Here is a 26,773-nt window from a genome sequence, read left to right on the forward strand (position 1 = left end):
TAGTAATAATGGTATTGTAATCTCAAATGAAGTTTTTGTTTGTATGGGATCAATAAAATCAAAGCCTGGATTTTTCAAAATGTAATTTTATTCACCGTAGATACTGTTAATACCAGTAACAAGTTTTCAATAACATTTCTTAAATCACTAATCATAATAACTAATATAATAAATGTGTTTGTTTGTTGATTTGTCCTTAAATTATACCGCAACACAGCAACGTGACGTCATTTTTTGTATGTATACAGTTGAAGACCGGGATACTAATAATATTTCGGAAAATCAAAAGTTCTCAGTGCATTTTATAAAATTTAAATGCACACGGACGAAGTCGCGAATTTATTTTCATTGCAATCTTTCATTGTTGTTATAATCTCTAATCTCTCTAATGGGTATAATAAATCTTTTATAACAAAATTCCACAATTTTGTGCTTGCCTTTACAAAAGTTCAAAAAATCTATGAAAATGGTCCTGTAAAAAGCATATTATACAATTGAAGATTATATAAATGATAAAAGAGCGTGGATTTGACCTGCAGCTCGCTCCAGCAACGCGCGGGACATCAATTACTTTTATACATGTTATAATATTGTATAGGTATCAAATCTTTTAAAAGAGTTGCTAGTTTGCGCTGAGTTTCTTGCTGGTTCTTCTCGGTAGGAAAGGCATTCCGAACCAGTGGTAGATGCATTTGACGATTCAAAAGTACTTGTAAAAGTCTAATCGAATAAAAAATATATTTAAAAAAAACCAATGATTAAGTCTGTGTTGGAGCACGCTTGCCTAGAAGATGCCTATTCACTATTGCGTTGAACGTACCTATATAGGTTATACGTGGCAGAAAGCACGAACTAAATGGGAATATAATCGCCTGAACTGTATAATATTATGTTTAGGCTCCAAGCTGCTTGTAGAGTGTGGGCACGTAGTCATCGTACTCAGCCTGGTAGAAGTTCCCGGCGATGGGGTCGCCCAGGTTGTACTTCTTGGCGAATTTTGCAATGGAGAACCCTCCGCGCTTGTCACCGGAACTGAAAGAATCATGAAAAAAAAATCATTTAGGACAACTAGTGTCTCTTATGCTACGTCTAAAACATTATCACTGGTTCGGAATGCAGCTTCTACTGAGAAGAGCCAGTAAGAAACTAACAGTTTGCTCTTTTCAAATCGTTATAAGTTATAATATGTAACAAAACAACTATGACACAATTTGTAGAAAGAACAATTTTAAGAACAAATAAATTATTTAGTAATGCCGTCCTGTGGGCAACTGACAACTCAGTCAGTTTTTTCATGCAACTTTGTCACTTCAACAACGGTATATAATATACATTGGCAACTATTCATACTACCCATACCAATTGTTCAGGATAGGTGTCGAACAAGCTCGAATAACAACTAATGATGTTTAAAGCATTTCATTACTACTGTACAGAATTGAGAATAAGTAACATGGTGGACGCACACACGGCTGCGCGTAGCTGTCTATCTGGCCGCATTTTGAATGTTGGGGTTCTCATTTTAACACTTTATACGCGTCACGTCACTCGACACATATATCTAGGTATACACACATCCTAGCGGCGCGAACACCAATATTATGCGAGAGTGTATCAGTCTGTCACCTTTTTCACGGCCTTCCCAATTTTGATGTTTGGCACAGAGATACCTAGCTTGCATCACAGATACTACTTACTTTTTGTACTAGAAAAATAAAATGTTCAAAGTAATGACTTTGACAAATAGAGAAAGAGAGAGAGGGGTTTTTTCGCTTGATGAGGATATACATATGTTCATATAACAAATATTATCAAAACATTAAGCAATGTTTACGAATTTGTCCAACTCCCTCCACATAGGTACATAGGCGTTTGTAGTTCGCGCGGCTAAATGAGCATATATTAAGTGAGCCATCTTTCCGACGTATATTCATTGCTGAGGATCGTGATCCCTTTCCACTATCTCAGCTATAACACATACTTGTTGGGGAGGCGTGGCTCGTCGAAGTCAATCTTCCCGGGCTGCTTGTAGACCAGGTACACGTAGCGGTGCAGGCCGGTGCCGGGCGGCGGGCCGGAGCCGATGTAGGCGGAGAGCGTGTCGCCCACCTCTACTTCGTTCCCGAGGATGTTGCAGACCAGCCAGTGGTGCCATTCGCGGAAGGTTGGCTCCTTGCGGGACGGCGCATCCGGGTCTATAAAAAAAAAAAAAAATACGCGCCGAATTGAGAACTCCTCTTGTTTGGAAGTTGGTTAGAAATATAAGGTTATTTTAGGCACATTCAGTGGTGGAGACGAAACATTCAAATAATTTCGTAGACTTCGTTTTAAATTGACTTTGCAACTAGGCATTGTAAGGTCTACATCTCCTGAGGATGCTCCGGTGTCGGGGCGAAACGTGCGTGAGTGGTTTTCGGATTTGTGCGGTGCTGCGTGTGGCTTGCTTGGTGGCTGGCTTTTCCTGCATGTTTATCAGTGGAAGGGCGGGCGATGCTTGTCGCATGCTTTATGTTGCACCATACAGATTTCTTTGGTTTAGCGGATTATTGCAAATTAAGCTTTTGGTTCCTTGTAAATTATGTAGTCATAAATTAGCTTACCAGTCATCGCCAATGTGTAAAAGGTGTTGGGGTCTGCGAGCCAGCTAACTCTTGGGACATCCTTCACTTGAGTTGGTGTAAGCACGTTTCCATTATTAACTTCAGCACCGCTCTTAAATTTAACCTGCAAAAATTTTGAATTGTCACAATCCTGTTTTTAAACATACTGTAAGCAAAAATCTTTACTACCATTTGGAAATTCTTTATGCGATTCTCTAATGGGATATGACTACTGACATCTACTAATAAAAGTACAGTGGATGTGCGATTGTTGAGCTGTTTTGGAAGCAACTTAATTTTAGCCATTTTGCCAACTAAATAACTATGATGCGACATTTTTCAACATAGTGTCAACACAAAGATGATTACATCCGTGAGTTACCTACCTAATAATAATAAAATTGAGGAAGGTGACTGCATAATACTTCATGGTCGTCATTTTCCAATTAATGAGCATGACATTGTACTCATAGTAGGATCAAAATAAGACAGACTGTTGGTTTCTATTATGAAGTTACACAAAAGAATAATAGAGGAAGAGAATAAAATATACGTGTTGGCTTAAATTGGTATGTCTACATTACAAAAAGAAACACTAATTAAGATAACACAGGATAGGATTAGGGTTCTGTGTTTTTAACTAATTTAACATTTAAAACTTCAAATAATAAAAAATTAACATTTAAATTAAAATACATTTTTTACAGTTCAGGAGGGCCATGATTTCAATAGCTACTAGAACACAAAGCCGTGAAGCCAGGCTGCAATGTATAGACTTCAACTAGACAAAAAACGGAGATAAGATTTGTGTATTCATGTGTGTATTTAACTAGTCTATGATCTATGCAAACCGCCATGTTACTACTTCAGATTGAACTATTTCTTTTGTGTAGGTACACTATTACTACCCGACTGCGGCAAAGCCAAAAGGAAGGGTTATGATTTTAGTAGTCTATGTATGTATGTGTGTATGTTTGTATCCAGATTCTGTGTGTTCCACCCTAGCGCCTAAACTACTGGGCCGATTTTGATGAATGAGATGTCAATCGATTCATCGTAAAGGTCCGGGTGACATAGGCTACATTTTATACGAAAAAAATGACCCGGATATTACACGAAAAAATGAAGGTATCCAAATTTTTTTTTGCTATTGTATCGAGTGGGGTGTCAAATGAAAGAGGAGAAAATTCTGATTTCATAAATATAAATGTACTACAACATTAAAATATACCAAGCGACAGAAAAACGACGATCGCAGTCGGGTTTAAGTTTCAACTTTATCTTGTACTTCAATGGAAAAAAATATTTAAGGCATTATTGATTATTTTGCTATTTTTTATATGACGTTGCGCGTGAATAAAATGTGTTATAGACTAAATAATTATGTAATTTTTCAATTATGAAATCAGGATTAAAAGATGGTTAGATAAAATAGTTACATAAATGGAAATATTTGGCTATCACCAGATAAAGCCTAAATGTAGTAGGAATTGATTAAATTAAAGGTATAAAGATACATGAAATTAAGTTAAAAGAAGGTTATTATTAAACCCAGATTGTCATTTCAGATGCCGTAGGGTAGGTGTACAAACATATTTTATGTAAGTACATCAAAAAACTGTTATTTATTCATTTTATTTAATTTCACCATAAGTTTTTAAGTTAAAGATTAAAAAATATGTTCATCTCACCGTGACAGAAGCCTGTGGCGCTTTCGAGACGACGTCGGGTACCACGCCGTTGGCTTCGAAGGATCTCGCAACCGACGACATGGCTCGAGCAAGCACCCTAAAATTGACCATAGCGCTGTGGGACAGTAACAAAACAATTGCAAATCTAAAAATATACCCCATTTTTATTATCTAAATAATCTTAAATATTAATACAATAAAACAAGCTGAAAAACTACTGCAGTTTGCGTAGAGAATGGCCAGTCGGCGAATGAAAACAGAATTATTGTAACAAGTACAAGGTAGGTTTCGCTTTGTTGAATAATTGCATCCCCTACACTATTGCTAACAAGTCGACCGTACAATCATACAGTTAAAATGAAATCAATACTATTTTTATCATTGAAGGGTATAATCTCGATTTTAGTTGAGATAAACATGCATGGTATCTATGTTTATAAACATAATAAACACTAGAAATATGACATAGCTAACTCAGGTGTAATATATGGGAGAAATGTGCAAGTCACCAAATGCCTGCCATGACTTACACCATAAACATACTATTCCTATCAAGCACAGAGCGAATGTCTACATAAATTGGTACTAATTATGTAATTAGACATGACTTAGGGTAACTGACATCTGTTCAACACATCTTCGAGAAGTTTTAACATAAGGAACTGTATGGAGGCTGGATGAGTATGTAGTCTCCATATAGCTGCATATTAAGCATGATTGTCGTCAAGCGCATGCCTATCTAGCAATGAAAAAAAAAATACTGCAGACCGCGCTGCTTCCGGCGCGAGTTATTGCGTCGCTCTATGAAGTTCATATTATAGTTCTTTGTAGATGCTATATATTGTTCAGTGTGTAACCTGATGTGCTGCTCTAGACGTTTGTTGTCTGCCACCCTTTAGCGGCTTTAGTCATTGATATATATGTAGATCTGTTTGTCTAGGGCTTTAGTAGAACATAAGTGTGGCATAACACAAGCTGAGCCTACTAATTATGTAAAGTGACATGATACAGCAAAATACAAAGTAAAAACTTGCTGCTAGTTATATCGCACAGCTCCACGTATAGCGCTGACTCATGATGCAGCTTCAAGACACGAGCGGTGGAGTCAGCGATTTCGCAACCGCGACCCAAATTCTAGTTTTCTTTAAAAACGGCAATAAAATAAATTTCATTCTATCACCTACATCGCGTAGCGATAGTTTCCAAATTCTGTTAGTTACATCGCGTAGCTATAGAATAAGTTCTAATTGTAAATTAGTTTTAATTTTTATAATTTAATTAAAAGTAATAAAGCAAATAGTTTTTTTTGGGCCCCTCGGCTGTGACTTCCTTCACTGGCGCAGTCTTAAAGGGGTAGGATATTCAAGAAGAAGCACGTCGTGTCGTGACCACTTCCTCAAGATCCTACAGAAGAACCTACAAGCACGAGCCGAGGAGAATCCGAAAATCGATTCAAGCCCAGAGGAAATGTTTATGTAAGTACATAGAACTGCCTGTGTCCTTACTCCCCCTATTTCATAATTTCCCACGATTTTCCATCCTAGGAAATCGAACCCAGGAGGGCCTGCATCGAGTAGGACCTCCCGTAGATTTAATTTAGATATAAATAGGTTAGAGTCGATAAGGGAAGCGACCATGGCGAGTCACGACCCCGACACTATACTTAAGGCCGTACGCGTAGTTCCCGAATTCGACGGGAACCCGCACGTTCTACCTAGATTTATAAGTATTTGTGATCAGTTAGTGAGTCACTACATAGGAACCGAACCCGGGTCCGAACTCACTAACCTAAGTCTAATCAATTGTATCCTCAACAAGGTCACCGGTCCGGCGGCGAGGTTCATAAATTCAAATGGTATCTCAGACAACTGGATAGGAATTAGGACAGCCCTAATTAATAACTTCTCCGATCAACGCGACGAGACCGCGCTTTACAATGATTTAGCTTTAGCGACACAAGGGAATAGTACTCCACAAGAGTACTATGAACGATGCCAGACATTATTTAGTACCATTATGACCTACGTAGTACTTCATGAGACACTTCCCTCAACGGTAGAGGCGAAACGCGCTCTTTATAAAAAGTTAACTATGCAGGCTTACGTACGCGGATTAAAAGAGCCTCTCGGCTCCCGGATTCGCTGCATGCGTCCTGACAGTATCGAAAAAGCCCTAGAATTCGTACAAGAAGAATTGAATGCTACCTATATGCAAAGTAGGAATGAATCATTTAACGACAGAAAACACGCGACACCGAAGCCGCTTACCGCGAACCCTATGGTGTTCCCATCACCAATACCAAAAGCATTCCATTCTTCTCCATTTGTGCCTCCAATGCAGAAGCAGGTTCCCCTGCAGCCACAACAGCAGCAACCGCTGCCTTGGAGACAAAACCAGGTAGGTCAGCCGAATCAACATCATCCGACTCGCACGCAACAAATGTTCCGTGCGCCGCCACCTAATTATAACCCTAAGAGTAATTTATTTAGACTTCCCCCTAGGAACCAAAATCAGTTCCAAAAGCCCATGAGTGGAGTTGTTAATTATACACCTAAACAACTACCACCCACGAACTTTTATAACCGTGGATTTACGCCACAGTTAAACAACTATCCCCGGGAAACGAACGTCCATGAGTTTAATTTCCATGAAAACTACTACGACGACTACCCTGACTATTATTTCGACCCAGAACCATACGACAATTACGCTACATACACCGACGATCCCGACAATTACGGTGACGTTGACCCCGATAATAACCCATACTATGACGCAACCAACGAGATTCCACATCCAGAATCTGACGAAAAACCTTCGACGAGTAAATCCCAGTCGGATTTTCAAAAAGCCCCCAAATTAAAAAGACCAAAATAGAGCTCAACATGCAAACGCAAAGACAGCTTCCATATATTCAAATTAACAACCCCCCTATTAAATTACTCATCGATACAGGTGCTAACCAGTCCTTTATAAGCCCGGAAGCTGTGGAGCTATATTTTCCCCATATTTCGCCAAATTATGACCCATTTGAAGTAACTAATGTGCATGCGACGACCCGTAGCGACTATTCGATTACAATACCGACCTTCACAGAGTTCAACGACATGACCGATATGAAATTCTTTATATACAGATTTCATAATTACTTTGACGGACTCATAGGGTTAGATCTACTTGAACAGTGGGCAGCTAAAATAGACCTTAAAGACAGACTACTATACACAGAAAATGCCGTAAACCCTATTCAAATGTATAATTCGCGTAATGTGAATTATTATGAAGACGTGATACCTGCGAACTCATCAAAACTACTCCGATTACCTATTAATAGTCAAGACGGCGATGTTTTAATTTCCGAGCAGGTAATATCAAATTGCGTTATACCTAGTTGCTTAACAGCTGTTAGAAACAATCGAGGAATATTAGAGGTCTTTAACCCAACTCCGCATGACGTTATTTTCTCCATGGATAGGACGATTACTACCGAAATTTATAATTTAGAGACGTTCCAAAAAGTTAATCTATCATCCCGCGCGAAAGAAGTTCTATCGCGACTTCGTACCGAGCACTTGAATCCGGAAGAACGTGCTAATTTAGAGATCTTATGTTCTAGGTATGCCGATATATTCTATATCGAAGGCGAAGCGTTAACGTTCACCAACAAGATTAAGCATCGCATTAGAACTAGTGACGAAATCCCAGTACATGGCAAAAACTATCGTTATCCCTTTGTTCATAGACAGGAGGTTAGGGACCAGATTAAAAAGATGTTAGATCAAGGAATAATACGACCCTCGGAATCCGCATGGAGCTCACCTATTTGGGTCGTTCCCAAAAAGGCAGACGCCTCTGGTAAAACAAAATGGCGGTTAGTCGTAGACTTTAGGAAATTAAATGAAAAAACCTTAGACGATAAATACCCCATCCCGAACATTACGGACGTACTCGACAAACTTGGTAACTGCCAATACTTCACTACTTTAGACCTTGCTAGTGGGTTTTATCAGGTAGAGATGCACCCCGAGGATATCCCTAAAACCGCGTTCAATGTCGAACACGGACACTACGAATTTTTACGAATGCCGATGGGATTAAAAAACTCACCATCGACTTTCCAGCGCGTAATGGATAACGTCCTTAAGGAATTACAAAATACCGTGTGCTTAGTCTATCTAGATGACATAATTGTTTTTAGTACATCCCTGCAGGAACACCTAGTTAACCTAGAAAAAGTATTTAAAAAATTAAGGGAATCAAACTTTAAGATCCAGATGGATAAATCGGAATTTTTAAAATTAGAGACAGCTTACTTAGGCCACATTATCTCTAGGGAAGGTATCAAGCCTAACCCCGACAAAATTCGAGTTATAGAAAACTACCCAATTCCAAAAACGACCAAGGAAATAAAACAGTTTTTAGGTCTATTAGGTTACTATAGAAAATTTATCCCTGACTTTGCTCGACTGACTAAGCCCCTCACACAATGTTTGAAAAAGGGAAATAAAATCACTATGAACTCTGAGTACGTAAATTGTTTTGAAAAATGTAAAAATCTTTTAACCAATGACCCCATATTGCAGTACCCAGACTTTAGTAAAGACTTCATTCTCACGACTGACGCGTCTAACGTCGCTATCGGTGCAATACTTTCCCAAGGCCCCGTAGGGTCCGACAAGCCTATTTGTTATGCCTCGAGAACTTTAAATGATTCCGAATTAAATTATAGTACCATCGAGAAGGAATTGTTAGCTATCGTATGGGCAACAAAATATTTCCGCCCCTATTTATTTGGTCGAAAATTCAAAATTATAACCGACCATAAACCCTTACAGTGGGTTATGAGCATGAAGGAACCCAACTCACGACTAATTCGTTGGAAACTCAGACTAAGCGAGTACAATTTTACTGTAGTATATAAAAAGGGTAAAGCAAATACCAACGCCGACGCCCTGTCGCGAATACAAGTCCATAACGAGGAGACTAGCTCCATTATAGCAAATCCATCGGTAGACCATATTTCAATAGGTTCATCCACAGAAACTGCTCATACCAGTAGGGAAAACCCGATCCTGGAAGTACCTATGACTGACGAACCACCCAACAAGTTTCACAGACAATTACATTTGACAGTCATAAGAAACCCTTCTACAATCCAGCAGAAATTAGGTCCACGATACATCCAGGACAAAGTCCTAGCCGACCTTCCGATCCACATCTATATATCTAAAAAAATAAAACATAGAATTAAACGAATTCCTAAATTATTACAGTATACTTTTCATCCGAACGACCCTCCTAACGTTCAAATGACAGTGACTCAGACAGTAAAACCTGAGACCGTGTAAAATGACACCCACGTTTTATGTGAACAATTTCAAATCGATTAAAACATCTTTACGGCAAGTTGGACAACATGTTGATCCAGCTGACAATTCTAGAGTCAAATCGTTCAAAAAAGAGGTCTCATAGACGGAGTAGGATCCTTAATAAGGAGCATTTCGGGTTTTAACCTTTAGATTAGAATAGTTATAGGGAATTATAAAGGCAGTTAGTATTACTGTGGTAAATGAATAGTTATAGTTTTAAAATGCCTATATAGTATCGGTAGAGTCCTTTGATTTATATAAGCTAGCTGTATTCCCAAATAGAAACATGCAGGCTCTCTTTCCGCCCTCTCCTTACATCCTATCCAACAGGCATATGTTCTTGTACATAGAGGCTGAATGCCCGAAGTACAATCACCAATTACCTCTGCGAAAAGAAGAGTCATCAGCTTCGAACATCATCGGACTGCACCCAGAATCAATTTCAAAATCAAACTTTGGACCACACCGGCGGTATTGCGACTACAACCCCCTCCTAAGAAACCATGGAAGAATTGAAGAAGATGAACAACACTATATCCTATCATTGTCACACCCTACGCAAATTCACACCTTATGTAATGGAGAAGATAAAGCTGCGGGTCAACCCCTTAAAATCGTGAACATCAACTTCGAGAAGAAACTACAACAGACAAGCCTTGATCACAGAAGTATGAAGTCGATCGACCTAAGAAACCTACATTCTATTCAGACTAAAGTCATGCTCCAGCCAACATTGCACTTGGAACAAGAATCTACAACGATTTATCATACGACGATACCATTCTACGTCATACTATCAAGTACACTTGCACTCATCTGTGGTATCATATTATTTCGACGATATAAAAGCAGCTCCGCAATCAAGTCTGGAATAAATATCAATCCGAAAAAGGATCACCAAGAAGATGAAGACCCCAGCCGACTTCGAGAGCAGCTCCCAGCAACATTTTGTCACAGCGTTCTCAAATAGTTGCTGATCTCAGGGTGGAGGAGTTATATCGCACAGCTCCACGTATAGCGCTGACTCATGATGCAGCTTCAAGACACGAGCGGTGGAGTCAGCGATTTCGCAACCGCGACCCAAATTCTAGTTTTCTTTAAAAACGGCAATAAAATAAATTTCATTCTATCACCTACATCGCGTAGCGATAGTTTCCAAATTCTGTTAGTTACATCGCGTAGCTATAGAATAAGTTCTAATTGTAAATTAGTTTTAATTTTTATAATTTAATTAAAAGTAATAAAGCAAATAGTTTTTTTTGGGCCCCTCGGCTGTGACTTCCTTCACTTGCTGGTAAACATTTCTAAATAACCTACCTAAAGCCATAATACATTTGAGCGTGCAGTTAGTGTTTAAGCAGTAGGTATGACTTAAGTCAGTGACAACCATAATACAATAAAATACACACACACACACACACTCACACCCTTTGCTGCCAACTCGACGCTAGACGACAGGGAAGAACACCGCCTACCAGCTTGCGGTGTCAAAGTTTGCTGTGTGACATATACTTCACACAGAGCATTGCTGTGTGCACTTAATAATTTCTTTCGTGATACCAATAAAGCTAGTGGGTCGGACGATATTCCTGTGATTGTGCTCAAAACATGTTCTCCAGAGATAACACCGGCCTTAACACATCTATTTCGGCAGTCTAACTTCTCCAGCACTGTTGCATCTTTGTGTAAGACTGCCCTAGTTCACCCTATTTCAAAGAAAGGCAACTAACCCGCAGGCCTATCGCGATTACCTCTGCACTGTCCAAAGTTATGGAGCAAATTTTATCAACACCCAGCTGCTGGGATATTTTGAAGAGTATCAGCTAGGGTTTCCGATTTCTCGAGGTTTTTTAGTTCTCGGGTGTCAAGACTTCTCGAGCCTGATTTCTCGGGTCTTCTCGGGTTGTCGAGAAAAAATAAAATACGTCTAAATTTTTGTTTAATTAATAAAAAGAGTCTTTAATTTAACTGTGTTTATTTTACATGAAAAAAATCAACATAATTTTTAACAAAAAAAACAAGTTCTCAATAAAAAATCAGCTCAAAACAAAATTGCTAACTAAAAACAATCATACTTCTTCTCCTTATCATAAGTAATCTCATCTCACTAATCTGTAATAAAAAACAAAATCTCTGTTAACAATCAGCTTAAAACAAACATCTTAACTAAAAACAATCATACTTCTTCTTATTATAACTAATCTCACTAATCTTTAATAAAAAAAAACAAAATCTCTGTTAACAATCAGCTTAAAACAAACATCTTAACTAAAAACAATCATAATTTTTCTCATCATAACTAAAGATCACTCACTAATCTCACTATGTGGGTGGTATGGTATCACAATTTTTGGCAGTTTTAATGTAATTAAATAAGAGATTAAGGCAAAAACAAAGGATACCGACAGACACGAGCCGTGCTGTCAAAGGATGCCGCTGCCGCCTCGCATTTACAAAGAAAGCTAAGCGTAAAAATGTTTATTTAAACTTCTCGATGTCTCGACTTTTCTCGAGCTGAATTTCCCGGGTACGAGACCGACCGATTTCCCGGGAATTCCCGGGACGAGAATTCCCGGGAACAAACCCTAGTATCAGCTGATCAGTGATAAATACGGGTTTCACCACGACCGATCTGGTAGTGATTTTCTTGTAAACCTCACGCACCGCTGGGCAATGATTGACGGCAAGGAGGGCGGTAAGCCTTGATTTCGGAAAAGCCTTTTATCGGGTTTTACATGGGGAATTGTTATCAAAACTACCATTCTATTTATCTGTTAATTGGATCAATATAAGTGCTGTAAAATTTTAACAAGGGTTTCAAGACCACTCGCCCCTGCTCCCTTCATGAACCCTTAAATCAATTTGATGTTCAATCTTTCTATAGCAACCCTCATTTAGTATTAAGTATATCTGAATATTGTCTTGAATATTGTATGATAATTTGATAAATAGCAAGCTATTAGAGCGAGAATCAAATATTATTTAGAAACATCTGGAATCATCGAGCCTACGGACTATAGTGCTGTAGTATAATTCGGTACTACGAATTTACCATTACGTAATGTGTTGATTGCAGTAGTTGAAATCTACATCAAGCCTTTTCATAGGTCCGGTTTGTTTTCTAGGTTATGTTACAAAAATAATAAAATATTTTAAAAAGGAACTTACCTCGCGTTTGGCTACTGAAAACTGGAACTCTAATTGGAACGCTTAAATATTAATACGCAATACCACTAGATAAAGTTAATTTAATCTTCTATTGAATCATTTGATTTCAATTCAATAAAAAAAATTAAAATATGCCAAATGCCGGTTTAGAAACGTCAGCTGAAGGTTCTGTGTATACTGTATACAAAGACTACAATATTATACTAGACTGTATAGATAGAGTTGCCACAAGGTTGCCACAATCTCAATAATTGTTGTGATTGGCTGAATTTAAAGGTATTCATGTTGCAACCATGCATTGTAACCAATAGTGAGTAAGCATCGCATCAACAGTCATCGACCAATCAAAGGTAAAGGCAGTCAAACTACCATGGATACAATGTTACCACTGTAACACAACGTACGACAAGGATCTTTTGGCACGTGGCCAAAATCGGAACTAACGCCGCCATCTTGTCAAGTGTCATGCTGTCCCTTGTATGTAGGTAGTGTTGCTAAGTAAAAAATTTAAAATTCACTTTTTTTTTTAAATATTAGGGCCATTTCATATTCATTATCATCATGATAATATACTCTGAATAGATATCTACAGTATAAATGTGTCTGCATCTCATAACTATATTTCGCACTACATGAATATAATATTTGAGCAGATAAGCATGATATATTGCAAGTCCATGGCTGATCAATAGTTTTTCTAGTTTTTTCTCGCTGTGGAAACAGGGATGGCTTTCCCAATTTTCCATTCAGTTTAAAGTAGATAAAACTTGGTCGGTTTTCAACATTGACATTTTTAACATATTCTCTAAAATTGAGGAGATTTTTACTTGCTGGCATCCTTTGCTCTACAACTACGCGCCCTTGTCCAATGCCTTTCAAGTGCCAAAGATCCTTGTTCTATGGTGCCTATGCTTTGGTTTGAGTTTTGTTTTAGACGAGATGGAAAAAAAAAGTTATGTTTTCTTTTTTTTTTTTCTCTCGTCTGGTTTTACAAAGATAAGCCAATGTTAAGTTTGTAGTTATTTGTAACAACTTAGTTAAACTATACAAGTATGGACCCTGTCTGTGCCGGCGCTCGCCGACATACGCACGGCACCCCCAGCGCTTTCCAGTCAGTTTTAACAAAAAAAAAACACTCCAAAAAGGCAGAACATGCCGGCCAGCTAACACCAACACAGACGAAGTCCAAAAGTTTTGTTTGACACTTGACAGTTGTGAGTCACATTCCGGATTCGTGGGCTGTGGTCACAACTGTCAAGTGTCAAACTTGTGACTTATCTAGGTTGACCGAAATAAAATGCAAAAAATTAAATTTGTTATTGTTCAAATTAGTTTTAAATCAAGTTATAAATTAAATTAATAATTATGAGTTTACTATTGAATAACTAAATGTTCTGATTCATTACAAGACATGTTAGGTGACATACAATTAACAAAACGTTTAATAGTTATCGCTTTAATTCTTGGCATTATTTTGGTTTTGAAAGAGTACGTGTTTGTTTTGCCGCAATGACTCAACACAGGGTTGCATATTTTTACAACCCGGACGTGGGTAACTTTCACTATGGTCCTGGGCACCCAATGAAACCGCACAGGTTGTCTGTTACCCATAGCTTGGTGCTAAACTATGGACTTCACAAGAAGATGCAGATATACAGGCCTTACAGAGCAAGCGCGCATGATATGTGCAGATTTCACAGTGAAGATTATATAGAGTTCCTTCAAAATGTCACTCCTCAGAATATACAGAGTAAGTGCAGATGCTATCAGCTAAAATGTTATTGGATTTGCGAATAGTACCTACTGTGCTTTCCTACAGAACAGGAAGTCCAGGTTGAAGAATCAAAAGTGCAGTAGCCCCCGCCAAGCCAATCACCCACTATTCAGGTTAAAGGACAGTATTCTTTTTTCTTTGGCAAAGCCAAAGGAAGGGTTATGATTTTAGCAGTCTATGTATGTATGTATGTGAGATGTACTGAGTACAAGTTATACCAAGTACTGAGTTTTACTCGGTTTTACTTGCACCAAACAGACTACTCGGCTGAGTTACTCTTACTTGAACTATGTTATTTCACAGTAAAACTAAAACTTTAAATTGTATCCGTGCGAAGCTGGGGCAAGTCACTAATCTTCAATATACCTGTTAAAAGTTTTTTCTAACCAATTTTGTAATACTCATTTGTGTTTGTTTTAGCCTATTCAAAAGATCTACTCCACTACAATGTAGGGGATGATTGCCCTGTTTTCGAAGGCCTATTTGACTTTTGTTCAATGTACACAGGGGCTTCCTTAGAGGGTGCTATGAAATTGAATAATAATGCATGTGACATTGCCATCAATTGGTCTGGAGGGTTACATCATGCTAAGAAGTTTGAACCATCAGGTTTGTTTTATTTTTAAACCAGCTGATGCCCACAGGTTTGTCCGCGTGGATTTAGGTTTTCAATAATCCTGTGGAACTCTTTGATTTTCCTCGTTGCCTATATCACTCTCCAGATTTTTATACCCTTGCAAAAAATCATGTCTATCCGTTGCTTTGTTGCAATGTAATTGAAGCACAAACCAACACACAAACTCACTTTCGCATTTGGCTAGTGATTACTTTTATAATATTTTACTTCTAAGTTTTAAGTTTATAGGAAGCGATTAGAAATTTAGTTTCTTAACTATGGACAAAAATTTTACACAGGATTTTTAAAAACCTATATCCACGTAAACAAATTCACGGGCATCAGCTAGTATTGTAATATAATTATTAATTACTTAACCACAAAAAACTAGAAAATGTATCAAATAAAATTTTAATTTTCAGGGTTTTGTTACGTAAATGACATAGTGATTGCAATATTGGAACTTTTAAAATACCATCCGAGAGTGTTATACATAGATATCGATGTGCATCACGGGGATGGTGTTCAGGAAGCGTTCTATTTGACGGATAGAGTAATGACTGTGAGCTTCCACAAGTATGGAAATTACTTTTTCCCTGGCACTGGAGATATGTATGAGATTGGTGCTGAAAGTGGGAGGTACTTTTCTGTTAATGTACCACTGAAAGAGGGGATCGATGATCAGAGTTACGTGCAGGTAAGGGCCCATTTACATTCATCAGTTTACAGTTAAATTATGACTTGAATGAAATTGTATTTTTCTAAAAAATTATATGAAATGTGCATAAATACTCGTATCATACCCTGTAGATTGGTTCGAAAGTTAAAGTTCCCATACAGTATTACAAAAATTTTAAAACATTCCCAATACTCTTTTTTCCGTGTAGGTATTCAAACCGGTGATATCAAATGTCATGGAGTTCTACAGACCGACAGCTATTGTCCTGCAGTGTGGTGCTGACTCCTTGGCGGGTGATAGGCTGGGATGCTTTTCACTATCGACGCGTGGTCACGGAGAATGCGTGAAGTTTGTGAAGAATCTTAATGTACCTACACTTGTGGTTGGAGGAGGAGGGTGAGAATATAATCTTTTTGAATAGCTGTAAATTGTTATCTTTAGGCCTTCTCACTGTAAACAAACTATCATCTACCAAAACTTATAGCCTCAATAGCTCAACGGTTGAGGAGCGGACTGAATTCCGAAAGGTTGGCGGTTCAAACCCCACTGCACTATGGTCCTTCCCACTCCTGGCACAAGCTTTACGCTTAATTGGAGGGCAAACAAGAGTATAAGTCATGATTAGCAGGGCTAATATTCTTTTCAAATTTAAAAAAAACTTAGTACCTAGTCCTAGTACTTAGTAGTAGACCTAGTAGTCCAATCTTGACTTTTCATTCAAAAATAGATCTCAGTCAGGCTTGTGTATTTATTCCTTACCTTCCTCCGCTCCGCTCCTTCCTTCCTTCGCTCCGGCTACACGCATCGTCTTGCCTGCACAGTTAAAAATGCACAGACAAGACCAAGAACTGCGCAGTCCAATTTTTAGCAAGTCTACGATTGCCATGATTTATCATGCCACGCTTTTGAAACTGCGCGGGATACCGTGCCGTACGCACGCATTGAACTGCGCAAACTGGCTTGTGCAGATAAGCTCATAGGTAAAACGGAGCGTGTAGCCGGAGCTTTAGTCCTATGTCTTGCGCAAACAACCATGTTGCAACTTCAGATTGGTCTACTTATTTTATGTGCACTATACCAATTTTATAACTCTAATATTCCTGCTTTAAGATACACGCTGCGGAATGTCGCTCGATGCTGGACATTTGAGACATCGCTTTTGGTGGATGAGAACATTTCAAATGAGCTGCCTTATACAGAATATCTTGAATTTTTCGCTCCCGACTTCCAGTTACATCCAGAAATTAGCAGGTATTGTATTATTATTTTTATTTTAGAGATAAGATAAGGAGACATGGAAAACAACCGCTGCAGCCCTAAGTTCAAGTTGTTTGCTGGGCAATGTACATGAAATATATAATTCAAAATATTTTTATTCAATTATACTTTTACAAGTTCTTTTGAATCGTCAAAAGCATCTACCACTGGTTCGGAATGCCTTTCCTACCGAGAAAAACCAGCAAGAAACTCGGCGGTTGCTCTTTTCAAAGATTTGATTGACAATATTATGCCATGTATAATAATAATAATTATGCCATGTATAATTAATAAAAATATATAGCAGAATAAAATCTGTATAGTTATGCTTGATTTATAAATTATACATAATTACTGGTTTACATTTCAGTACATCAAACGCTAACAGCAAACAGTACTTAGAGGCTATAACGAAACATGTATACGACAATCTGAAGATGTGTCAACATTCGCCTGCTGTTCAAATGACACATATACCAGGTACATTTATTTTCTTTCTATCACATTCTAGTGTTTCGTAAAGATAGGTTTGCAATTTCTTCACTTGCTAAAATAACGCGTTAGAACTTGCTTTATGGGCCATAAGATTGCCCCACTGGCTGAAAGTGTTAAATATAAAGTGTTATATAACATATCAAACATCGTTACCGTTTTACACCATAAAACGTTGTGCAGAACGAAAGTCTGTGTGGGAGTGAATATAACATATAAACGATTGCGGCAAAAAGTAACACGTGAGAAAAGTTTATCATGTTATATTACATTATATGTTGTTACATTGTATGTTATATTATGTGTTGTGACTTGTGAGCGTGATTAAATGCTTTACAATAATATCTTTTCTCTATACAGGTGACTTTTTACCTGAAGAATACAGAATAAAGGAGGAACAAGATCCTGATATCCGCATAAGCCAAGAAGAAGCAGACAAAATGGTAGACGCTAAGAACGAATTCTATGATGATGAAAAAGATAATGATAAGGAAACAGTGATAGAGGCCAAGGAGCCATAGCATACGGAGGATGCGGCTCAGAAGACAGCCACTTGACATGAACTTGCTTATAAAAAATATAAGAAAAAGTTTGTATTTTGAACACAGTGAATCTTTGCATTGATGTGAAAATGACAGTGACTGAAACAATGCTTTTAGATGCAAAAGTGGCTCCAGACTATATGGTATAACATGTTATAAAACATTGTTTACATGCTTTTGTATGTAGTTGTGGGTACTTAAGTTATGTCACATTGTTATTGTGTCCTCATGTGAACTGAACTGAACAAGGTTAGTCGTAGACAAGTTATATAACATTGTTATGTAACATGTCTGTCCCGGTATTGAAGAAAATATAGATAGATATTACTTTAAAAATTATTAATAGCTCAAGCAAGCATCGAAATCAAACATGGCATCAAACTCCATCTGTTGCACTATTGTTGCGAATGAATTTAACAATCTATAGTTTTGCTCAGTGTGCCTCCTTGAAAGAGGTTTTTACGTCCTATTACTTATTCAATAGCATTTTAGATTGGATCACCACTTGAGTGAGATACCATCAAATGGGGTTGTGTTCAAGTTAAAAACTGAAATTGTCAAAGAAAATAATGATTTCAATAAATAAAAAAACAAAAACTCTATATAGATCTCAGAAGTCATACTTATGAATTAAGATAATTTTATTGATCATGTATCTATCCAGCCGTCATTCTAAGTGAGTTTGATTAATTATGGTTAGACCTCCACTAAAGACCTCTCACAGGTTCGAAACTACGTCGGATATACGCCGACGCAAGGCACCACTCACGATCTTAAAAATCCCAAAAAGGCAAAATATTGATTGTGAATTTTGACTTTCCTGACTGCTTTTCTCTTTTCCTTTTCGAGGAAGATTTGAATATGAAAATAATGTACAAATAGAATTACTTATTATTATTAGTTTAAAATATATAAAACTGAGTAAGTATACTTATAATTAAAAAATTCAAATCAGTTTTGACTAAATATTTTAAACACGTAAAAATCATTATTTATTATGCCTATGGTTTCATCCCATATAGGTACATCTATACATATTTAAGGATGAAATCTAAAGTTCCTAACAATGCTTGTTTAAAGTTTAAATTATGTAATAAATCTGTTCTCAATTTATCTTTTGAAATTTGAAACATAGGTGAAATTTTACTATAGACACTTATTATAACTGCGAAAGTACACCGAGTGCGTTAAAATGCATGCATGGGTCTGCCCGTGTCATGCACCTTAACGGCAAGTTGTTCTATGTTGTGCATAGTCTTCTCAGAAAACTAAATTTCAATGAAGTAGTCACAATATTGTGTTGAAGAACACTTGTTTTGTAAATAGATATGGTCATGAAATACTGATTTTATTTTTGTAATTTTATAATTTAAGCCTGTGAATAGTAGGTAATAATTTTATTATTTGTATTACTATAAGAGTCATCATGTCAATCAATGTCTAAATCTAAATAATATAATATGACGAGCAACTGTTTAGTCTATGGACATATTCCTACGTCAGCCATTCGCCAGTTTTTGATCTTCACTTCACTTCACTTTATATCGAACTGCACTACTTTGGATTCCGATTACCCTTGCAATGAAGATCTGGTTAGACACCTGGATGAAGAAATAAAAACGAAAACGAAAAACTGGCGAATGGCTGACGTAGGAATATGTCCTTTGTCCATAGACAAAACAGTTATTCCTCATATCATATCATTAATTGACATGACCTAAGAAAAAGAATCTAAAGCCTTCTGCCTTTCGCGGCGAGCTATGCATTCAGAGACATCTATGATAATTTTATGGAACATTCGCTGGAAAGTTCCTCATTTATTTATAAGGAAGTCGCCGTGTCCATGCGCACTGAGTCGCCGCAAGTCTGCGCGTATCATAGGTGCGTATAGAACTATGACAGATTCTAACGGTCGCCGTCGACAGAGTTGCCGGGCAACCAGTCGACCGTGTGTAATGGGTCTAAGTAGGTAATAGATATCTAGATGAAGTTATTTTTTATCTTGAATACATTATGCAAGATAAAAGAAACAAGTGATCGTTTGGCAAGCATAAAGGCACAAACCATTGTCCAGCCTAGTTTCGGCGTTAGTTTATTAGACTGTAAGCAATGTTATGAACCTATTGATCCCCATTTGAAAATCTACTTGGCAAAATCATGAAATAATATTATTACTTAATAGTTATTATTTAATAAAAAATAATAATTATAATTTTTAGTGTTTTTATTTGTAAGCTGGAACCATAATGCTAAATAATTAAGTATAACGTAGAATAATATAGTTAGAAATATTTTGACTCTATGCATGGTTTTACAGGTGACGTTATGATAAAAAAAGCTGGTAAAGCGCGCGTCGGGCTCGCACACGAAGGGTTCCGTAACATCGTACAAGATATATCTAACACCTTTATCTATAGTTCGTTCGCGAATGCAGTGAGTCATCAGTGCAACTACAGCGTAAAGGTGTATTCACAGTGATGTTACTATTCAAACAAATTACATTTTTAAAGATTAAGTTTAATGAATTTAACAAAACACTTAAAGTTAAAAATCAAAATTAAGTCATTAATATTTTAATAACTATCACTAGTATCCTCGTTAGTATTTATGATAAAAGAATTTTCTTGCTATGCCTTCAACTGGTCACTGTGAACTTGACCTTGTAATTTGAAAAGATTTGATTGGTTAGGGGGCGGGGCTAGGCTGGCGAACAATGATGAATCACTGCATTCTTAACGCGAACGAACTATAGAACTCTACAAGATAATAACGGTAATTTTTTTCGTGAGCACATTTAAATTTTTTTTGTATGATATAACCACAAAATCACGGTTTTCGGATTCATTCCTTTACTTGTGCTAGAAGACCTGCCTTTCATAATTCTAGGTCAACGGGAAGTACCTACCCTATAGGTTTTCTTGACAGACAGCAAAGTGATCCTTTATGGGTTCCTTTTTAGGTACGTTACCCTAAAAACTGGTCAAGTGCGAGTCGGACTCGCACCAAAGGGTTCCGTATCAGCGCACGATATAACTTTTATGTGTAACTAGCAAGTTAATGACGGACAGCGGCGCCATCTACATGTGATTGAAGCTATCTAATTATTATTATTTGTTCATGAACACAATTTTTTTTTTTTGTGATGTAACCACACTTTTCCTTTACTTGTGCTATAAGACCTACCTACCTGCTGCCTTTCATCTAGGTCAATGGGAAGTACCCTATAGGTTTTGATTCCCTTTTCATGACAGATATTACGGACAGACAGACAACGAAGTGATGCTATAAGGGTTCCTTTTTTCCTAATGAATAAAGTTGAATACTCAACATGATTGGTGGTAAAAAAATTGCTGTGGGGGTAGTGCATGTAAAATAAAAGTACAATTAATTATATATTAAGTATTACTTTATTAAAAATAATAATAATATCACTGTTATTAAAATTAGGTAGTACAAGAGTTACATAATCAGGAAGTAACTTAATAACCACCAAATCTTAAATCAAGATTGTTCTGATGGATATACTGTAGAATTTGTATTACGTCATTAGCCACTAGGTCTACCGTTAAATTCGTTAGCTTATCGCACGAATGTATAATTTCTGTTACCACATCCTTGGAAACCTCTAGAGTGATATCCAACCATAAGTTGCTGATGTTACTCAAATAACCCTTCTTTAATACGTGTAGTAATAATTCATCCACAACCAATTTGGTCTGGTATTTTAAAACAAGTTTTGACAATTTTTTTGTAGATTCCAGGAAAAATAACACAATGTCTTCTAGTTTAAAATTTTCATTGCCTAATGTTAAACTCTGTAATTCAGAGAAAATGCTATCTGGTCTCCTGAAGAAACGTGGAATATACAAATTATTAGACTGTGTCATGAGACAGAGACTGACGAGGTTAGGGCAGCAAAGGCCTATGTGCACAACAGCATCAATGTTAACAGATTGGTCTATATCCCAAAGCGAAAAATGAGTCAAATATTTACCTTGAACTTGTAAAAGTCTTTGCAATGATTCAGTATACGAGAAAAATGACATGTTTAACACACTTAACCTAAGATCGCTAGCTGTGATTTCTTCTATGATTGACTCTTTATCATTAGTCGACAAATGTGTGACAGATAGTTCCTTCAAACGGGGGCAAATTTTAATCAACTTCCGAATACCTTCTGCTGAAGCAAAATGGCAATTGGCTTTCCTGAGGCTCAGAGGGCCGATACCTACTTCTGCACCTATCAATGTGGAACCGATGTCGCAAGACTCAATATTTAGTTCTTCAAGATAAGGAAGCTCTCGTAGTAACATAATGATACCAGATTGTGTGACACATCTACCAACTCGATTAGCTTTTTCATTTCTCGGTGGATCCATGGACAGTATGCGCAACTGCTTAAGATTTCTTAAACAGCATAAACCAACATCAGAAACATTCCTGATTAATACAGAAGCATTTATTGCTGACTTACAAACATCCACCCTAGAAACAATATTGAGCTCTTCAAGCAGAAGACACTGACTGGCAATTATTTGAAGGATTTCATCAGTACAAATAAATTTCAAGTCGAGGACAACTAAACTACTAAACCAAGGGACTGTTTTGATCCAGAAGTGTTGTGATATGCAATTATCAACATAAACTTTGCGAAAGATAGTCATCTTGGGATGTATCAGGACATGGAGTTGAATACGAGGGTCACCACGGTATCTGCAATATATTCTTTCTAAACAGAGTGCATCAAATATCCTGAAACAAAAATATTACAGTTAATCAATAAAACTTGTAAACTTTCAATAATTGTTAATGATGTTTGTCAATATCAATCGACATCTATAATGAAAACAATGTAACAATTTTTGATAAGAAACAATTTAACAATTTTTGATTGAGAATTGGTGCAGAGAAAAATTGGTGTTGTTATATGGTATAGTAAGTATGTGCAATATGAGCGTCTATTTCTATTTCGAGTCTTTGTTACATACCTGGCTGGTAATGTAGCCATCAAGAAACATTTCAAGTCATATATTTTTTGCTTCTTACACTCTTTAAATTCAACCTCTGGATACATTTTTTCGATCGCATAACAACTTTCATTTATCAAGCTAAGGGAATTTTTTATACATAATTGATACAAACTAATAGGCTGTTTACGAGGCGACATTATTGATTATTCAAAGTAAAAGCTAAAACAGCTAGGTAATTAAGAAAATAGGTAATTAGGTATTTTATTAATTTAAGTGATAATAAATGGGAAAAATATTAAAAACGAGCTACAAACAAGTAAGTTTTTATGAAGTAGATTGTAAGAATTTATCAAATATTGACTTCAATTTTTAAACTAAAACTGACTATTGAGCGAATAGTGAATACATTTTCTCTTTTTTTGTGTTTTTTACAACAAATGAAACAAAGTGAAAATATAAAAATCGTTTCGTTTCGTTTGACAGCTGTTTGACAAAACAAAAGTCAACACTAACAGTCAGCTATATGACCATCGCAAAAATAGAAAATCTACCATAACATTTCAGTAGAGATGGGTAACATTAGTGGAATAGCGGGGTTTTATGTTACAATTTAAATAATAATTTTGCGTAAACATGGTACTCGTATGTTTTGATGAATTAAATGTTCTTGGAGTTTATTTATAAAACCAAATTAATAAGAAAAGTTAGATACATGTATTATACGTGGATTTATTAAATCGGAGTGCCTCACTGCGATGCTAATTTTCTGAATAGAGTTTTTATGTGGTTTTTCCTATAACTTCGAAGGCGATAGAATGCCTTGTTCTAGTCCCTTGTTGTACAATCTGCTATTTTTACTCCTCATGCTCGTAAATTACTTTATGCCTACTGGATGTTAGCGGATACAACTGCATTTTTATGCTCTAGTGCAACTTATAGTGCCTGAGTCTGGTGTCAACTGTGTCTCTTGTTATTCTAGTTCTAGGCTACTTATACTTTCTGCAAAGGGTACGTAATCAACCTTGAATCTGTAGCAGCAGGCAATTATCGATTAATTTGGTGGCAAAAAATGTAACTAGTAGTTAGTCGTCCTACTTTGCTTCGCGTAGTAGATAAGCTTTCGGATAAAAATATGGTTTGTTTTATGCCCCTGTTGTACAATCTACTATTGGTAGTTATTACATTAATTGATCCTAAATATCACAGTTCACAATAATCTAATATTATAAAGGCGAAAAATTGTATGTATGTATGTGTGTATGTATGTTTGTTACTTGTTCACGCAAAAACTACTGGACGGATTTGGCTGAAATTTGAAATGGAGATAGATTATACCCTGGATTAACACATAGGCTACTTTTTATCCCGGAAAAACTATCACGTAAACGAAGTCGCGGGCATCAGCTAGTAAATAATATAAATATCGAACTTTGACCTTCTTTGCGTGGTTCATTGTGATTTAAAAACATGGTAAAATATAATAATACATCTTTACAATGGATGTAGTCTTTAATAATTGGTATTATAATATCTTTATCATTAACAAGAATAATTACATCTAATAAATACATAAATAACATGGTAATAAATTTATATACATCGATAGATTTTACACAATAAGGTAGGTATTAATATTATTATACTATTTAGCTATTTAATATGCTTCATAATATAAAGCTTTCTCACTGAATTAGATTATTAATAATAATAATTAAAAGATTAATTTAATAACTAAATTTAGGTTTTAACTTATTAATCTACCTACACTAAAATAAAGAATAGGTACTTAGCCATATTATATTACAATTATTTTGCGCTAGTAATAATATAATACCAACCTATATAGTAAAACTCGTAAAACTACAGTCAGCACTCGTTCAACTCATATAGGTAACACAGACTTTTTGGTGTTCGCCAGTCCGTCCAATTTTGTCAAGGCCCTTTTTCTGAAAAACGGCTTGAGGTATCAAGTTAAAGTTTGATTTAAACTGAATACAAGATAATTAGTGTAGGTAAATATAAACAAGTTTAATTCAATACAAAGTTATACCAGGTTATACAGCTAAAAATTGTATTTTGATACAAAATGCGTCATCAAAACCACCAGAGAATTACTTCCCATGGAGCTAGGGCGCGTGAAAGTAAAGGTCTCGGCACACATATGGGATCGGAAAGGGATCGTTACCGTATCGCCTCGAGCCGTTCAGAATGATTTGTATTAAACTCCCTACTGCAACGCACACTAATCGGAATCAATATAACGTAATCGCCTCGCCTCGGAACAGGCTCCGAACTTGCAATTCCCGCGCTTACGGCTCATCGTCCCCGCGCTTACGTCTCTCCGTACCCGAGCTCACATCTCTTCGTTTTTTCTTGCTATTTTCTTTTTTCTCTTCATCAAGTGCTATGGCTATCATAGCCAACTCACGTATTGTAAACCAAGACATAACCGTGCGCTACACTTAACGTTTGGATTCAAACTGATCTGGTGCCAACCAGTCGGGCGATTCAGAACACTCGATTCTGTAAGTTACCGTTCGATAAGATGTACTTTGCATTGAAAAATACACCTTATCGAACGACAACTTACCGAATCGAGTGTTCTGAATCGCCCGGCAGGTCAGCCAGCGGGCGGCGAGGCGTAAGCGCGGTGTCTTACGCTTTCGTTACGTGCATACGGTAGGTTGACGCCTGGTTGACAGCGAGGCGAAAGGCGTTACGGTTACGATCCCTTTCCGATCCCATATGTGTGCCGAGACCTTTAATCTTGTTCCACAATGAAAGAACAAAACCGGTCAAGTGCAAGTTGGACCTCGCTCTTTTAGGGTTCCGTATATGATTATAAGTAAAGTATAGCTACGTAATTACGTAGCTATAATTTCGTATGTAATTTCATAATAATGTAGGTATGTATGAAGATGAAATATTTCGTTACCGAGCTAGAACATCGCAATAAACCGTGAAAGAAAAACTCAAAAAATGTTCGTTTTGTTCAGAGCTTACCTACTATGTATTTAAAAAATCGCATTTCCCAACGGAAAAAAAGGTAACGTGATAGATTTCGCTAGATTTCAGAAGTGTATCGTAGCGTATTTAGTACCTAATATAAACTGGTTAGGTACGGTACATGGTTCAAATCGCACTAACCAATTGAATTTTGCTTTTTCTTTAAAAAAAAGATTAAGTATTAATTATGTACGTCACTCAATATTTCATACAGTAAAGAAGATTTTAAAACACCAACGAAAATTACAAATCAATGATATTTATGGATTTTAATTGTGTTTTAATTTTCAAGTTATGCATATGCAACCTACCTATGCATCCCTTCAATCCTACGAGAATGTTGATAGTGGTGGATAGTAGAGGCAAGTGGTTAGGTTAGGACTTCAGCCTTCTATTCGTGTGGGGCTGAAGCTCGAACACGCATCACTTTTTAAATTAAGACGTAGGTATGTGCGTTTCAAACAATTAATTTTATCATTTGCTTTGACGGTGAAACATCGTGAAAAAACCAGCAGGCTTGAGAGCTCCATATTGTTTTCAAAGGTGTGTGTAGCCTGCTAGTTCGCACTTGGCCTCAGTTAAATAATAGCAAATGATCAATATTTTGAT

At 36.7% G+C, this 26,773-nt stretch overlaps 3 protein-coding genes across 7 annotated transcripts; 1 reads left to right on the forward strand and 2 right to left on the reverse strand.

Moving 5' to 3' along the window:
- Positions 1–68: 68 nt before the first annotated feature.
- On the reverse strand, positions 69–12,965 carry LOC123870821 (phosphatidylethanolamine-binding protein homolog F40A3.3-like). Of its 5 annotated transcripts, none has more exons than XM_045914282.1 (5): positions 12,829–12,965; positions 4,292–4,388; positions 2,601–2,724; positions 1,982–2,195; positions 69–1,032 (listed from the first exon to the last, which is right to left on the reverse strand). In XM_045914282.1, the coding sequence occupies exons 2-5, from the start codon at positions 4,370–4,372 to the stop codon at positions 894–896; spliced, it is 558 nt and encodes a 185-aa protein (XP_045770238.1). In that variant the 5' UTR covers positions 4,373–4,388; positions 12,829–12,965; the 3' UTR covers positions 69–893. The 5 variants fall into 5 exon arrangements, with proteins under 5 accessions (XP_045770238.1, XP_045770236.1, XP_045770237.1 ...); XM_045914280.1 differs by having other exon boundaries at positions 4,292–4,406; XM_045914281.1 differs by lacking the exon at positions 12,829–12,965 and adding an exon at positions 11,086–11,108 and having other exon boundaries at positions 4,292–4,406.
- A 1,118-nt stretch (positions 12,966–14,083) lies between these two features.
- On the forward strand, positions 14,084–20,402 carry LOC123870810 (histone deacetylase 3). The gene is made up of 7 exons (XM_045914263.1): positions 14,084–14,578; positions 15,023–15,211; positions 15,641–15,915; positions 16,106–16,293; positions 17,008–17,148; positions 17,525–17,634; positions 18,007–20,402. The coding sequence occupies exons 1-7, from the start codon at positions 14,338–14,340 to the stop codon at positions 18,165–18,167; spliced, it is 1,305 nt and encodes a 434-aa protein (XP_045770219.1). The 5' UTR covers positions 14,084–14,337; the 3' UTR covers positions 18,168–20,402.
- A 1,170-nt stretch (positions 20,403–21,572) lies between these two features.
- On the reverse strand, positions 21,573–23,652 carry LOC123870809. Its single transcript, XM_045914261.1, has 2 exons — positions 23,177–23,652; positions 21,573–22,940 (listed from the first exon to the last, which is right to left on the reverse strand). Exons 1-2 carry the CDS (start codon positions 23,353–23,355, stop codon positions 21,668–21,670), a joined length of 1,452 nt encoding a protein of 483 aa, XP_045770217.1. The 5' UTR covers positions 23,356–23,652; the 3' UTR covers positions 21,573–21,667.
- Between the last annotated feature and the right edge of the window lie 3,121 nt (positions 23,653–26,773).

This window comes from Maniola jurtina, chromosome 13, assembly GCF_905333055.1.
Source record: "Maniola jurtina chromosome 13, ilManJurt1.1, whole genome shotgun sequence".
Taxonomy (NCBI): Eukaryota; Metazoa; Arthropoda; class Insecta; order Lepidoptera; family Nymphalidae; genus Maniola; species Maniola jurtina.